The sequence below is a fragment of the Akebia trifoliata genome, chromosome 5, assembly GCF_017979445.1.
Source record: "Akebia trifoliata isolate Shusen 1 chromosome 5, ASM1797944v1, whole genome shotgun sequence".
In the NCBI taxonomy this organism is placed as follows: Eukaryota; Viridiplantae; Streptophyta; class Magnoliopsida; order Ranunculales; family Lardizabalaceae; genus Akebia; species Akebia trifoliata.
The window spans coordinates 27,702,511-27,718,978 of record NC_141379.1 but is presented as its reverse complement, the minus strand read 5'-3'; the positions used below and the strand labels follow the sequence as shown (position 1 = coordinate 27,718,978).

The following is a 16,468-nucleotide window of genomic DNA, read 5'->3' as shown; positions in this document are numbered from 1 at the left end:
ATCTAAAATACCTAAGAACATAGGCAACCAGTTTCCTTCCTTTTTTATGATTGTGCATGAAAAATGGGTGGGAAATAATTTATCCTAGAAAATGTCTTTTTCGGTGGAAAATGATTTTCCCATTGATTTCACTTTCCCATGATCATTTTTTATTTTATCGACATTCTATTGCCACACTCGAACTGCAATCTTGAATTTCAGAGCTCCATCTCTTTTCCCTCTATCCCTCAGCTCTCTCTCTTTCCAGCGTAAGGGTGGGATACCAAGATCAAACCCCATTGAAGACATACGAAGAACATCCAATGATGGCATATGGCAACGGAAGCGACATTACACCAAAATGTAAGCAAGTTACAATTTCGACAATTATATTAAAACATTCCAAGTTATAAATAAACAAAATATATAATGATCCAAATATTAAATATAAATAATTATTAAAACATAATGTCTATCGTTTTTCGAAATAACAAAAATAAAACATTAAAACTAAAACATGGATATATCCAAAGAAGTATGACATAAAAACCACTCTAAAATGGGGTTTAAGGGAATCAAATTATAACCATCATGTATTCATATTCCATTTAGCATGAAAAAAGGTAAATGTTCATTTAGTGACAGTAAGGAGGGCGATGGAGATACATAATTGAATTTCTCAATCAAATATGTTGTATTGTCACATTTTAGTATATCTGAATGTCGGATTGAGTCTGTTGCAGGAAGTATCTGAAAGCAGTTCTATATTGTGGGTGGGAACGTCTTTAAAATCTAAAAACTGAACTATTACATGATTGGAAGCAGGAGTGGCATGCTGGGTAGAAGATTCCTGCTATTAGGGTCCATCGAACCCAATCACAAAATTCAAGAAACCACAATGATTGGGTTAGTATGTTATTCAATGCATTCCACAAACCCATAACGAATTGTACCATAAATTATTTTTCTTAGTGGTGATTTGTGGTTCGGTATAGGAGCAAATTCAGAAAGTTTGGTTGAAATTGATTACATTCAGGATAAATTAGGTGTTACAATCTACTAGGCTATTGATTTAGATCAATACATGTTTTGGATTGGTCCAACCGACGCTATGCACTTCGATTTCTCAAGTCTATGCATTAACTAGGAAAGTGTTCTCACTCGTATCAAAACAAATTATATTTGAGAGACAAAGATATTCATCTGGCTTGAATCAAACACTTGGCAATGCATTACCACTCTTAGCAATATTTATTTTTTCCATTCCCTTAAAAAAGTTCGCTGAATGATAAAAGAATAATGCTGAAGTAACATTAAAATGTACATCATGGGGGACATTTCTGACGAGGATGTGTGTCAGAACCATAGATGCTTTCATCGGGATCTCACTTATATCTCGATGAAAAGCATCTATGGTTCTGACACACATTCACTTCAGAAATGTCCCCCACAATGTACATTTCAATGTTACTCCAGCACGACTCATGATAAAAACATCCAATACAGCTGGAATTCCTTCTCTTTCTAATATTTTGATGATCCAAGATTCTATACAACAAATTGAAAAGCAACAAAGATTACTAGAGAAAAGTTTAATAGAACTTTTACGGGAAATAAAAAACTATGGCAAGCCTATATTTGCAATGTTAAACTTAGACACCTGGCTAACAAAATGTGAGAAAGTGATCATGAGTGAAAAGACTCGTCATGTAAGAAAGAAACCTGAAGATGGTATCCTGATAGCTCTTCAACCAGACTCACTGTCAAGTACAGGAAGCCGACAATGTAAACTGATAGATTTATCTGTTTGTCGTGTCCCTGGAATGAAGAACTGGAATATCACAGTCAAACAAGCACCCTGTGGCGCTATACCTACAACAAATTTAAAAAAATTAAAATTAAAATTAAAATCATACAAAAGAGAATCAAACTTGCTGAACGATTTGAAATTAAGCTATGACGATCAAATTTGGCCAAGCTCTAAATATTCAGTTTGAACTCCAGTTTTGCTGAATAATCTGCACATATTACTAACTGTCTCTTCTAAAGAGAACCTCAGATTTTCGAAAATTATGAGAACTCTGGTGCATGTTTGCGGATGGCTTACCATAGAAAGCACAATCTGGCTTTGCCAAATGGCATTGCAGACTCTTGGTGAAGTGTTTCATGCTCACTTTCTGTCCAAATTAATACAAAACATGATGATTAAACCTCATACAATTCCAATAACTGTCATTTGGATTAACTTCGGTCATGAATGAGACAAATACGTAAAATGATTTTGAGGAAAGAAGGCTAATGCACAAGATGCTTTGACTGAGATTTTAAATCCTGACGATTTGCAAGATCGATGAACTATCAGTTCTACAAAGATAAAATACAAACCACGGACAGAGCTTCTCCCCTCTGCATCGCCATTTCAGTGCGAGATTGAGCGCTCATATCTTGATCTCCAACTGGAACTTCGGCTGGAAGCAACAAAGTACAACACTAAAATTTGTATAATAACCAAAACAAATCATGGTTGACTTCTGGAACCGAAATTGTACCGTTTATTCCACCAACAAATAGTTAGTTTCAGTTGGAGAGAATACTACAGTTAAGATTACCTTGGACCCCAATAACCCGCAATTTGCGGAATTCGGCACCAAGGGTGATGAGGGTAGTGAAGACTTGCAAATGCAGATCGCCATACTGGGTAATGGAGATGTTAAGCAAGTCACCAACAAGTTTGAGGCGATCCACAAAGCTTTGCAGCTGAAGTAGATCGGGTACCTGAACAAGAGTAGGGGGTATATCCTGGGCCATGTCGAGAGCAGATTGGAGTTCCAAAACATCCACTCTAGACAGAGGCTTTGAGATGGGAACATCTTGGATCAACGCGGATTTGTAACCCTGAAATAAGAAATAATGGTGTCTATGGTTCATGGGCTTGTCCTTTTCTCCTTCGATGAGTTAAAAAATACATTAAAATGGAAAAAAAAGGAAGAGTTCAAAGTTGGAGGTCAAGGAGACCTACAAAGGGAAAGAAGACATAGATTGTCTTTTTAACAAACGGTTGCTTGGAAGCTCTGTTGCACGGACACTTACAAAAGGTTGACATAACTACGCTGGACATGGATGGGGTTACGACAGTCAATGGACTCTAGTGTGACTTTTCCAATTTTCGTTTCTTACATTGCCAGATATTGAATAGAATTTTCTGTAGACTACGTGTAACATTCTCTACGATTGAAATTTTGTTTATGTAATGGCTTATAGGTACATTACACATACATTTAGGGACGTGGGATCACAATTTTCTTGGTTTTTGACCAAAATGACCCTGATTATATTAAGTTTAAATGTTAAGGTGGGGGGCATTTTTGGAATCCAAATTTTGGCGAACCACTTCTACTCCACCTTCTCTCACTATAGTAGCAAAGATATAAGCCAAATCCATGAATCCTATTTTTCGGGATTTACTGAATAAGAAACTTTGCACCTATGAGAATTGAGGACTATGACACTCAAGCCTATATGCATGCAACATAGCTTGGCAGAGAGTAGAAGATACCTTGCTCTCAAAGGTGAGGAAAGGCATGGGTTGTCGAGAATTGGGCGGTAGCTTCTTGACTAGCTTGATTTGGAGGCGATCAGTGGCGGTGGCACCGCCTTCTCCACGAATGCTCACACTACTACGAAGAGCACGATGGAGGAGGCCAAGATCTATGGTGAATGCGATACGATCATCATTCTGACTAGAAATGCGATAGTCGTCGAAGAGGGATTCCTTGCGGAATTGGGCTATGGATTGGACACCATCACCGTTGAGGAGGTTGTGAAGGAATATGGCATGGTCTTGAGTGAGGTAAAGGTGGCATACCCTTCCCATCTTGTCCAAAGCAGGTAGAAACCCTATACAAATAAAAAGATAAAAGAGAGGAACAATCAAGGAGACTTGAGAATGTGAAGTAGAGAGGAAGCAAAAGGTGAAGAAAAAGATATTGTTTTATTGGTAATTTTGGTATATGATACTCACTCTTCTCAAGTAGATTGACTCCATTGTCTGTAATGAATGCCTTGAACTTCATCTTTTTCTTTTCCTCTTTGACTATAACCTTCAAGTACTAAAAACAAAACCAAAATAAAGGATTAGGCGGAAAACCAACCAATCTGACCACAAGACCCGAAAGCCAATATCCCATACCAAACCTCGCAACTCTACTCTGTCTGTAATGTTACAGACAAAATCTCATCTAGTCAAGAAATCTTTAAAGAAGACTCCCTTAAACTCTTTAAAAACTTTACATCCAAGGAAAAGAAAGCCCAAAGTAAGAAAACAAGTTCTAAAAACAACATTTGATCTTTGATGATCTCGTTTTTTTTTCCTTTGTTTGTTTATTTGGCTGTCAAGAATATATGGAGCTGCAAACATTTGCTGCTGTTTGGTTGCTTTTTTCTTTTACAATTAGATTAGATAAAAGAAACAGAATTCCATGCTTAGGAACTTAAACTCAAACATTTTTTCACTTGTGGAGCTCATCGATTAACCAAGAAAACTAAACTAGACCCATTGTTGTCTACCAAACAAAATTGGAAACCACACACACACACATACACCTATTGGTTTTCCACAGGCACAGATTAAGGGACAATGGTGACAACAACAGTAACATCTATACAGATTATAGCAGCGTATGTTTATTTTATTGCAAGATGAAGGAAAAATAAATAAAAACAACTAAAAGTACCAAATAAATAAATAAATATTTCATTCTTGTTTCTTACTAACCCTAGCTTTTGCTTCGAGTTCGTGCAAACAGAACTCGTTTAACTCCTCAGATTCTTAAAAATCTCACTAAGCTTCCTCCAACTTTAATGGATTATATCTGGAATTTGTGAAATCTGCAGCAGAAGAAGAAAGGAATCCAATTAAGGGTTTTCAGTCCCCAGAAACCCTAATTACAGATCATCTCCACTTGGATCGCTCGCAAGCACTACGTCTTCTCCTTAGTTCAAGGTAGAGAGAGATTATTAACGGGAAAAAAAACGATCGTTATAACTGTAACTAAACGATGGTAAGTAGTGGTGGCAGCGAGAAAGCGAGTGTGAGGCGGGAGTGGGAACGCGGGAGCGTTCAAGCTCAAAAATATTGAGAGATGCTATTGGCACCCCAGCTTTTACTTATAGAGCAAGGGTGGCAATGGGTACCAATTACCTAAGTTAACTAATTACATTTTCTTTTTTACGACGTGGGGTGTCCGAACTTACGGACGAATATGAGGACCGGAAGATCCCGAGCCAGAGCCAAGGCATTTCGGTCCCTCTCTCGGGCATGTGCAACACCCACGCACCAGGTAAGTGAGGGTGAGCCCTCGAGGGTGGCCCCGAGGAAATACTACTCATACTGGGTATCGAACTCACAACTAACAAACTCTCACTGCTTATTGGATCAGAAATTTCCATTGAACCACCCCCTCAGGGTTTAATTATTTACTTGATGTATTCGAAATCAATTAGTCAATTTTTAATCTACCATCATGAATCTGGTCATTTTTAGGTTTGGTTTTAGATGGTCATCTAAAAGATCCCATAAGAATGGGATCTTCTTCGGATATCTGATGGGTGCCTTATAATAAAATTAGAAGTCTAATTGAAATTAATTAAGATGTATCTTGACGTAAAATGTACTTTTGGCTAAAATTAAAATATAAAGAGAATGGTTCTCCCACTACTCAATGCCAAAACTTTACAATTACGATGCTTTGAATGGTGATGGTGAAGTTTTCGCATGCATTTCTTTGAAGTGGGCAACCCGCTTCAAAATTTTGATAGAACCGCCTTCTTTGGATTACACGTGGTTATCCAAGGAAGTATCTAAAATATTGATTAAATGAACACCAACGATCACGCATTGTGTCGCGAATAGGATTCTATCCAAATTTTGAAGTGGGCTGCCCGCTTCAAGCTCGGGCTCCAAGGGAATTTAGTGGAAGAGAACAGAAATTTAAGAAGATTTGCAATTGTTGTAGCAAAATTTTAAGAACAGAAATTTACTATGGTAATTAAGTAGGACCTAATTTTTCAAAGAGAACTTCTATTGGCACCCCAACTTAATTTAAAATATAAAAAATTAATGGGATATGAATATCATTCTCACTTTCGGAAAGAAAGTCAAGTCTGGCTATTTTCTTATCTTTGATAGAGAGATATCAAAGAGGGAAAGAGCACGAGATCAACATCAAGAGGTTGGAGTAGACTATCGTCACTGATGTCAACTTGTTCTTTTTAATGGGTTAGTGTCTATAGTGGTAATTTTTGAGTGTTTTTTATTTATTATCTTGTCCAAGTATCATGAAGAAAATTTTGACATGGAAATGTTAATTACTATATTAAATGGTGTGTTAATTTAAGATGGGGTGATAAAAATTTTAAGTAATTGGGGTGTAATAAATAAAACTTGGGGTGCCAATAGAAATCTCTTTTTTTTTTTTGCATAGTAAAAATCTTCTCCCTCCAAGGGTACACATCCAAGCGAATCCCAAACTGGGATTTGAGTTTGTATTTAGGAAATGCAACTACTATTTGAATTCTTATCAATGCATTTAAAAGGCAAAAACTAACTTGAAAATTTTGGAGCCGACTGAATGAACATTGTTTCACGATTCAATCATGTTTGGAATATGTTTTATGTTAATCGAAGTGTGTTCATATCTACTCTTACTATCTCAATTCGCAACCACTCATTCTTAACTCTCTCTCTCTCTCTCTCAAGGAGAAGATACGAGGGATGAGATCCAAGAATTCACGAGAAGACGCATCTCAAGGCACTCGAAGGGAACATGGTACAAATCCAACGAATAGACTACAAGTACCAAATCTAACCTAAACCAGCTGAACTTCTTCAAGCTAATTAGCTTTCACATGGTGAAGATCATTGCAAAGCTGATCATCAACTATTTCAAACTGATGATCTCCAAATATTATTGAACCTAGCCAAAGTACTTCCTTACCAGACCGATCTATACACAACCAAATCCTGCTAATGATGGAGATCCGACATAACATCAAGAAAATGAAAAACCATTCAACGTTTTGCTGAATTATGGATTTTATTGATTGTGTTTTCTCTGTAAAATCAGGTTCCATCTTAGTTTGATTCCTCTGCCTGTCCCTCATGCATCAGAAACTAGAGTAATAGTTTGATTCCTTCTCACTGTAATAAATAGGAGAATGTGTTTCTTCCTGATTAGACAATGGGTTTCATTCCATTTTAACAAGCCAAGCCCCAAACATACTTCCATCAACCATACTAACTCCTACCCAACCTCCCCATTCCCAAAACCAACTACTATAGTTCCACAAACTCACCTACCTTCTTCATTCCAATACATAATGGCTTGGATGAAAAGCTGAACTCTTGATGGTGTATCTTGGGGTTTCACCACAACCTTAGTGGTTGAAGAAACAATTGCAGTTAACCAAGGCATTATCTTGGCTCTGTTAAAACTCAGACTTTGTAATAATGTAGACTCTGCATACCTTGCTCATCTTCTATCTAATGCCCAGCCAGATCCACATGTGGAAATTTACTTCTTAATTGAATATATCTCACCCATGGTCACTATGTGGGTATCTTCATGATGCAATCACCTCTAGATATGTCACAAACAGATCGTATCCTGGTCTTCTTTGGCTCCTCGATCATGTCATCAACGGGGTACCTGCCAATTTCACTTTTATACACAAAGTTAGCAAACAGCATAAAAGAGTTTCTCTTACTAGAATTGAATGGATTCTTTGTTTTAATGACTCCAGACTTCATCTTATGACAAGTTCCCTTTTTCTGCCAGGGTTTTAATTATTCAAACCTCAGTGACATCTATTTTGGTGATTCTTTAATGCAATCGCCACCCTTTTATATTTAGACTAATGGGTCTTACTTAGTTTCTTCCTATGTTTTACTTACATATCTTCATTTCAGTGACATTCCATCAATGAGGAGTGACATAACCATACTTTGTCCCTTCTTCGATTACGTGACCAAGTTGTGTACATCGGTTTGGCCATCTCAAGATCTCTCTGTTATCATCTATTGTTCAGTATCTACAGGTGTGTACCTTGGATGGATGGATGAAATCATAATTTTGTGAATGTGCCATATAGGTGAGATGGTAAAGTCTGCTTGGAAGTACAACAGACCTGTGATCAAATCGCCGCCTTCACACTTAAACCTTTTATTAAAAAAACCATAATTTTGTTCCCCCAATAATTTTTTAACAGATCCAATGCTCTCCCATCTCCATTATGAAGGCAACCAGGCAACAGTTTTCTTGTGCAAGTAGTATTATGTCGGTTGTATGGCATGACAGCCCACCTTATTTCCTTGCCTAGGAAGATCAAGCTGGCCATACCACTCCCTAGTTAGTGGTTACTACAGGGTTATAGATAAATTAGCCAATAGATTCAAAAAAACAAAAAATCAATATAAACAAACAACGTAACAAGTAAAGAAATAGAACTGTTAGGGCGCTACCAAAGAGTAATTCTCTCGTCATATCTATAGGGGCAGTTTCAAACACCGGGCAAGAACTATGCTCACAGCCACCACAGATCCCTGTTTTTGTTTTGATAGGTTTAAGTGTGGAGGGATTTTGATCCCAGATCATGGCACTACCACACAAAGACTCTACCACTTCACCGAGGTGGCACCTTTATAGGTCCCCATTTTTGTGCCTTTTTTTTTCTTTCTTTTTCCCGCCTTCAGTACCCAAAAAATCTGAACTTCTGCAGGCCACTAACAAAACCCGCATTTTCTAATAGCAGCATCCAAAATGATACTGTGCCTATTTACATTTTAGAAGGTACTTAAGGGTTTATTGAGTGTACAGAAAAGGCCATACTTCTAAAATGGATTAAAATTAAAAAAAAAAAACCATCTCATGGCAATGGTGTCATGCATGCAATTGTCTATGAAAATAGAATTATCTATTAATACACATGGCACGCATAAATGGGATCAGAACCCATCATGGATGGATCTCACATAGGGAAATTCCTAGGGCAGATACTCGACTGGAATGATAATAGCAATATTGTTCATTATTATTATTATTATTATTATTATTATTATTTTGTTTTATAAGCATGGTAACAATTCAATCAATTGGAAGGAAAGGAACTATCACTTCAAGAGGTCCTAATTAGCATCTTAGGATTTATGGGTTTTAGTTTTATTTTGGAGATTCCGTGTTTAGATAGGACTTGGCCAATGAAAATCTCCCAGAAAAGATGAGTTTTAGGGGACAGTTGAAACGTATCCACCTTAAGTGAATTGAGACTCATGCAAGAACCCACCCAATATTGCAAAATCTGTCGTTCAATACACGGGAAGCTGGGCACAATTGATCCATTTAACAAAATAAATATTATTCTGATCGTACTCACCCTAACTTTGGGGTGAACCATCTTGATCTTCAGATTCAAGATTTCTCACATTGTTAACTATGTCTTCTACTTTTAGTGATAAGTGTTGAGTGTGTTCCTCAATATCTTTTAAAATCATACGGAGTTGTTCTTGATATGCTGCACATCGTCTTCTCTCACGCTGCAGCTCTATGGACAGTTCACGGATCTTTTGATCTTTCTCATCCTGCAATGAATATCATAATAAATACCAGTCCCCATGAAATAACATAAAGATATAACATCCATTGTTTTGAGGAAAACTTATGTCAGTATGCAGCATATTCATCCTCCCAATTGTTGGTTCAAGTACTTACATGTAAGAGCTCAATAACTATTGGGTTCTTATTTTTTTTTTTATAACTATAAATTTATCAGGGAGAGAGAGAGAGAGAGAGACCCTTATAAAGGGGGAAAAAAAAAAAGAACAGAAAAACTACAAAGGCAACCCTGCCGCATGGTAAACCAAGCCCTTACAAAACTATAAAAGGCATAACTCATCCCACTTAAACATGAAGTTCTCGAAGAAAACTCCGTCAAAATCTACACGGTGCGCTCAAGCAAAATAGCAACCCCAATAACTCCATGGTCGCTAGTGGGCTCTTAGTTAGTATTTTATCATTTAACTTAAATTAGTAAGTTAAGTTGTTTAAGGATCAAGCGCAAGGTCTTAAATTTTGATTTAGTGTCTATTTTGGCCAGTCAGAAATGAAAATATTTGTGAATATATTCCGATTAGTGTGGAAATTAAACAATTTTCATGAAAATGATGGAAATGTTGAGGAAGTGACAGAAAATATTGAGGAAAATCTCATTGAACCATAGGAGTAAAACATGCATTAAAAGAAACTACTAAGTCATCAAAACATAAGAAACAACCATATGATGCATGTAAATGAAGATTGACAACGTTTTGCTACACAGATGTGCAAGTATTTGAGAGCTTGACAGTGAAAAACAATAACATCTTATAATGAGAATAACAATGTCATTCTAATGGCATACACCTTAATATAAAAAACACTTACTTAAATGAAGTACTACATTCATGCGCTATGATATCTTTTTATCTTAAAATTAATTAAGTGTATTTACAATCTCATCTTTATCAAGGTACACCATACAATATCTAAAGAATCAAATTCTTCAGAACAATCAATACAGTCGTTCAAGAGGAGTTGAGTATGAGCAAGTCAAGTCACTGAGAAATGTCATTTGGACGGTGAAGACATGACATCCATGAAGAAGAGAAATAATCTTCTGAAGCATCATATATCACGGAAAAAGGAGTGACTCTAACTAAAGACAAAACAACAGACTGTTATAACCATAGCTCAAAGCCAGACGCATAAACTATGCATATACACAACAAAATAGGTGCCTATGCGGTCATTTAGCGACTGAATGATTGAGAGATTGCATTATAAGATGTGAGAAAACTGAAGCAGGAATAATGTAACTCAAGCATTTGAAAGAACTCAACAGGTTGGCACTACAATTCCTTGCATGAGGGATGCCTACGAACTTATAGAATAGCAAGGAGGAACTCTTTAGCGCAGTGCAAGGAGAGAGAGCACGGAGATGGAGGGATGCATTTAGAGTTCTTCAACACGCCAGCCCCGACGGGTTAGAAAACTGTACAAGTTGGAGGAGTATGAGGAAAGAAAATCAGGCAACCTTTAAATACTAGGAATTAGCCCTCGTAGATTACTGGCATTCAACAGGATGAGGTAACGCATGGAGTTGGAGGGATGAATTTGGGACTTCTTCAACATGCCAGTTGAAGGATTAGAAACATGTAAAAGTTAGAGTACAAGGAAACAAAAGCAGGTAACAAATAAATGCATTGAATAAGCCCTTGTAGATTACTGACACCCAACAACATGACGTAATGCATACAATTTTTCAGAAGTGGAACATGCAAGCTTCGTTATCATTGCAGCATTAGAAGGTAATCATGCATCTTAGTTAATCAGTGTACAGAGGAATTGTAAAGAGTTTTGTTCTGGCTTTTCTAGTTGAGCATGGTTGTTGCTTTACAACTGTGGGGTTTCGTTCCAAAGTTCCATCATCAAATGGTAATCAAACTATTCAAGTAGTTAATCCTTATATTGTCGATGAAACATGAAGGAGTTAAATTTTATCAGTCTTATGGTTTATTGGATATAAGGAATAAGGGGAGTGTATTTTACAATACTTTATGCTTATCTGTCAATCTCACATCCATGGTTTAAAATATCAGAATGTATTGGTATCAGCCAAGACTGATCAATGTTTCGGGAATGTATTGGTTTGTATTAAATATATCAGTCGATACCGTATTGGTTTTTTCATTATCTGAAACATTCAATTGATTCGATATTTTAAACCTTGCTCACATCTCCATTATGTGTCATTTGCAAGTAAAGCTTACTTTCAAGTTCTCACTATTCCATGTACTAAGAGTTGGTAAACATTTTTCTTTGTTGAAATTAGAATTAAATGATTTTATGATGTCATCTAATTTGATTTTTCAAGGAATAGTCTCTATACTAAAACATGTTGCAACCGCGTTTTTATTTCTTCTTTTACACTAAAGTGGTTTATCATGAGTGATAAACATATACTATTCAAAAAACAAATCTAGTAATAAACGAGAAAAAAAAAGTACAATTGGAAAAGTCTTCAACAATTCAACTTTCTTTTATCAAGTGTAAGAACTATCTAATATTTTGCAATTCAAGCTTCTCGTATTAGGTTAAAACACAGTTCTACAATTACATGGTATAAATTTCAGATATCTTCCTATATAGAATGAAGTGATGCATTCAACAAAATTTACCAAACTTAAAATAAATTTTGGTTGGTCTCCTCGACCTCCACTGTTGTTTTTTAATATAAATTTTACTTATAAAAAATACCAAATATACTATACAACAATTCCTCTCAAACTTACCTCACTGCATGCATTCCTTTGCATTCGACGGGGCGGTACTTTGCTAGGATTTAGCTCATGATTGTGCTCTCTTACAAAACCCGAAACAGTCCATTTTTTCCCATCCTTCATGGCTACCCTTAACATTGCATTGCATCCTTCTCTAGTGATTGGCCGCGGTGGAAGAACTCTGTTTTCCCTGTTTAGATGTTTTTTTGCACGAAAACCTTCCCTAGAACAAACAAATTCCCTACCTATAATTGAGTTGTCCTTGTGTGAACGGCGAATCCGGGTATTCCGTATGGTAAAACCTAAGCGCACACCATACATGTCATAAAATTCCCTAGCATCCTCTGCTGAATCAAACTCCATGCCCACATATGGTTCTAAAGGGTCAGCGGTTAGAGGTTCTTCATCAATAGACAAGTGTAGCACCTCATCATTTCCAGCAAAACATGAATCCAGTCTCTCTGAAAGCTCATCTTTTATCGGCTCACAATCATCAAAGATTTCAGCTTCCCAACCACTCTCACTTTTGTTTAACTCAAGCCCTTGACTGGAGATGCTTGCCATTATATACTCCTACAACAAATAAGAAACGTAAGTCCATCCTGTATCTTCTTGATGCCCAAACACCATAAATCAAAATCAAAAGCAGCAGTCCATATTAATGTATGATTCATTCATTTCATAACTGGTCCTAATGCCTCAAACGAGCAAACTTTGAATATAGTACCACATATTCCCATCCATTCATTAATTCGAAACATGCATAAGAGCCAAATAGATGACTACAAAAATTAAACAAGTAAAACCTGGTTATTATCTATGACCCTACAATAAAAGCTCAACATGGATTAGCTTGAGCTTATAATACAAGAAATTAATAGAAGAAGGTAGAACCTTGAGTGGATAACATATCATGGCACACTCAATAAAGAGATACAAGGAAGACATGAGAGAACTTCATAAATTAATCAAAGAAAACTCTAGAGAGGAGATAAAGAGCTTATCAAAAAAAGAGGAGATAAAGAGGAAGGTTAATCTAGGACAACTCACTTTTTAAGTAAAACTAAACTAGAACAACCTAGGGATTGATGTGGTGGATTGAAGACTATTGTATTGTTTTCTTTCATTGGGAATGGAGAAAATTTTATCAAAAGAAACAAGAGCAAGCATCAAACTCGTAGGATTTGGGAAGGAAATCGTGACAGTCGTTTCTCTGTTAAGTTGTTTTATTCGCTCCTTGAAAGGAACCAAGATATGCTCTTCCCTTCTTCCTTCATTTGGTCCACAAAAGTGTCTTATTTTCATGTGGATGGCAACCTTGAACAAACTTCCTACGGTTGATCTTATTAAGTGTGAGGGTCTCTTTTTGGTGGATTATTATTGTATGTGTAATGCGAGCGGGGAGTCCAAGGTATCAAATTTCAATTTCGGTGTCTAGTCGGTTAGTCTGGAAATGGAAATATTTCGATCAGTGTGGAAATGAATACAATTTTTGGACATGACAGAAATATTGAAGAAATTTTCATTGACCTTTTAGAAAATTATAAAATAGGTATTAAAACATACTCATTAAGTCATCAAAATACAATAAACTACCATATGGAGTGCGAAATTGAATATCAACAACATTTTGCTACACATATGCACATGTATTAAGAGGCTGACAATGGAAATGAGAATAATAATGTTGCAATAACTACATAAAACTTAATATATAAGACATTAAAATGAAGAAACTATTAAGTATTGTATTCATGTGTTATTATATTTCCTTTCCTTTGATACTAATATGCTTAGAATACATTTAAATAAGATGATATAGATAGCTAACTAATCGTAACTCATTTATACTAACGGATGAATATTATGTGCAATTTACAAGTTCTTTCTAAAAGCAATTATAAGTTTTTTCAAAAAAGAATATTTCGGTCAAAATTTAATATTCATCAAAATATTTCCACCGAAATATTGCATTTTCATACCTAAAATTTGATTATTTCGGTCGAAATTCACTATTCATCGAAATATTTTGCGAAATGAATAGTGATTTCCACCAAAATATATACAAAAAAGAAACTGTAGGTTAAATTTCGAGTAGGAGCTTGTGGGAATGGAAATATTTCGTGAAAATATGTTGAAATTCAATATCATGGAGGCGTCTATTGATCATCTTTTTATGCATTCTGAGTTAGCTTTTGGTGTTTGGCCCTATTTTCTTTCTTTATTTAGGGTCAGTTGGTATCATCCCCACTAGATCATAGGTCTTTTGCTTGGTTGGAAATCTCCTTTGGAAGTTCATACCCTTCGCCATTTAGTGGGGCTTATGGAAAGAACGGAAAGGACTTATGTTTGACGGAAAGGAGAGTTCCTTGCATGAGTTAATTTTTAGCATCCTTGGTTTGTTTGCATAAACAGTTTAAGGAGTCTAGAGGTTTGTTTATTGAAGACTTTTTTGTTTACGTGGGATAATGTAAGTAGTGAGAGAAGCTAGTTTGTATTTCTTCCTCGAGAACATCTTGTCCTCTTTCAATAAATTTTTACTTATCAAAATAAAAAAATGAATCTGACATGCATTGTTCGAGTGGATTCAGTTGTAAGTGTTTTCAAGTGACTACATAGCTATTCATGATGGGCAAACCAAAAATTCTAAAACACCCAGCTCTCAAAAACTTGAGCTTTATATGAAATGAATAATAATCCCAAGATTGAAATGAAGGAATGGGCTCTCAAATAAGTCATCAACCTGCTATGATCATCGAAATTATGCTTGCTAAAAATATACCTTGTTTATTTTGTTGAGTGGATTAATCATGAGTAATACTACATTAGCATTATAGTTACTGAACTAATAATTAACAAATACAGTAAAGAAGCTGTTAATCATAAGAAAGAAGAGCTCTAACTGATTTTCTTATTTCTTTCATTTATTTAACTTTGTAACTGCCTGTTTACATAACTGTAAAATTATAATGCTTATGCCTCACATACATCTCATGCTTTTTAAAAACATTGTTTAGAGTTCTACTTGATTGTTGTTGGATTTACGATAAAAACCGTTACATTTCACTTTCAATTTTTAAGTTTTTTCAATTATAATTTTCTTTATTATTGTGGAATGCCTGTATTAAAAAAAAAAAAAGCATAAAACACTAGTTTATATCACTTAAAAATTAGAAAAATTCCCAATTTTCTTGCTTTCTCTGAAATCTTTCAATTACACCTTTTTCTAGATTAAAAAGACGGCCAAAACATCTAAGTATGCAAATCAATTCTCAAGCGTAAAGTTAGGTCAAAAGAAACTTAATGCAATTCAAGCTGATAGTCAACAAATTGAAAGTAAATTTTTTAACCTTTCAAGAAAAATCAAAACCAAGAGATACCTTTGTACCAGAGTTGAACTTCAAAGCTAATGAAGTTGAATCATGAAACTTTAAACAAACTCAAATTCTGCAACTTTCCTCTACTCAAGAGAACAACAAAAGCAGTTCGATTAGAGGTTGAGCAGAGATCAGAATAAGATAGTTTTAAGTATCAATCAAGAAACCCTAACCTGAAGAAACAGTCACAGAAAACAAGTTCGAAAACCCAAAATATTTGAGCTCTCGATCGAATCCCTTCCAGATTGAAGTTTTTCCCCTTCGAGTGAATAATTGTTACAGTGGAAATGGAGGAAAGATCGAAGGAGAGCAGTGTGCAGTCACCTCGGGAATAGAGACTGTCCAGATGTGTGTTGCGGATGCTCGCATGCGCACCTAACCCAGAACGCGTCAGCCGCACTGCCCATTGTTTTAAAACTCGTAGTAGGCCGAGATGACTTGGCCTGGCGAGTTAGTTAATGTGACTCGTCCGAAATCCGAGACGACTCTAATTATAAAAATATCAACCTAGTGTCTTTTAGTTATAAAATAACTAATAGTCTCCACTATAATATATAAATACTGCTAAGTCAATTTTAAACGCATTCAAGTCAATTTTCTAATGATTTAAATATTTGGATGATCTGCATAAAAATAATATTCTTTTTCTAAGCATATATTAATTAACTCTATTATGTAGGAAAAATAATAATAATTATTATTATTATTATATATATATAAATTTTTTGTTGATCATTTTACC

General features: G+C 35.6%; 2 protein-coding genes across 9 annotated transcripts; both read right to left on the bottom strand.

Annotated features, from left to right (window-relative positions):
• Window positions 1–527: 527 nt before the first annotated feature.
• Window positions 528–5,153, bottom strand: LOC147401910 (Hus1-like protein). 5 transcript variants are annotated; one of them, XM_086443393.1, is made up of 8 exons: window positions 4,754–5,152; window positions 4,001–4,088; window positions 3,536–3,876; window positions 2,589–2,874; window positions 2,365–2,447; window positions 2,087–2,156; window positions 1,702–1,851; window positions 528–832 (listed from the first exon to the last, which is right to left on the bottom strand). In XM_086443393.1, the coding sequence occupies exons 2-7, from the start codon at window positions 4,050–4,052 to the stop codon at window positions 1,727–1,729; spliced, it is 957 nt and encodes a 318-aa protein (XP_086299519.1). In that variant the 5' UTR covers window positions 4,053–4,088; window positions 4,754–5,152; the 3' UTR covers window positions 528–832; window positions 1,702–1,726. The 5 variants fall into 5 exon arrangements, with proteins under 5 accessions (XP_086299519.1, XP_086299520.1, XP_086299521.1 ...); XM_086443394.1 differs by having other exon boundaries at window positions 528–829; XM_086443395.1 differs by lacking the exon at window positions 528–832 and having other exon boundaries at window positions 1,481–1,851; window positions 4,001–4,079; window positions 4,754–5,153.
• Window positions 5,154–7,151: 1,998 nt separating this feature from the next.
• LOC147401909 (uncharacterized) lies at window positions 7,152–16,162 on the bottom strand. Of its 4 annotated transcripts, none has more exons than XM_086443399.1 (5): window positions 15,900–16,157; window positions 15,730–15,809; window positions 12,362–12,922; window positions 9,409–9,613; window positions 7,152–7,685 (listed from the first exon to the last, which is right to left on the bottom strand). In XM_086443399.1, the coding sequence occupies exons 3-4, from the start codon at window positions 12,911–12,913 to the stop codon at window positions 9,410–9,412; spliced, it is 756 nt and encodes a 251-aa protein (XP_086299525.1). In that variant the 5' UTR covers window positions 12,914–12,922; window positions 15,730–15,809; window positions 15,900–16,157; the 3' UTR covers window positions 7,152–7,685; window position 9,409. The 4 variants fall into 4 exon arrangements, with proteins under 4 accessions (XP_086299525.1, XP_086299523.1, XP_086299526.1 ...); XM_086443397.1 differs by having other exon boundaries at window positions 7,152–7,697; window positions 15,900–16,154; XM_086443400.1 differs by lacking the exon at window positions 15,730–15,809 and having other exon boundaries at window positions 7,152–7,697; window positions 15,900–16,162.
• Window positions 16,163–16,468: the final 306 nt, after the last annotated feature.

Excerpts from the sequence above, each read along its gene's own strand:
- LOC147401910 (XM_086443395.1), bottom strand. The coding sequence starts at position 4,052 with ATGAAGTTCAAGGCATTCATTACAGACAATGGAGTCAATCTACTTGAG. Across the intron at positions 2,875-3,535 it reads TCCTCACCTTTGAGAGCAAG|GGTTACAAATCCGCGTTGAT; the intron begins GTATCTTCTACT and ends TTCTTATTTCAG. Across the intron at positions 1,852-2,086 it reads GCCAGATTGTGCTTTCTATG|GTATAGCGCCACAGGGTGCT; the intron begins GTAAGCCATCCG and ends AATTTGTTGTAG.
- LOC147401909 (XM_086443400.1), bottom strand. The coding sequence starts at position 12,913 with ATGGCAAGCATCTCCAGTCAAGGGCTTGAGTTAAACAAAAGTGAGAGT. Across the intron at positions 9,614-12,361 it reads AAAGGAATGCATGCAGTGAG|GATGAGAAAGATCAAAAGAT; the intron begins GTAAGTTTGAGA and ends TATTCATTGCAG.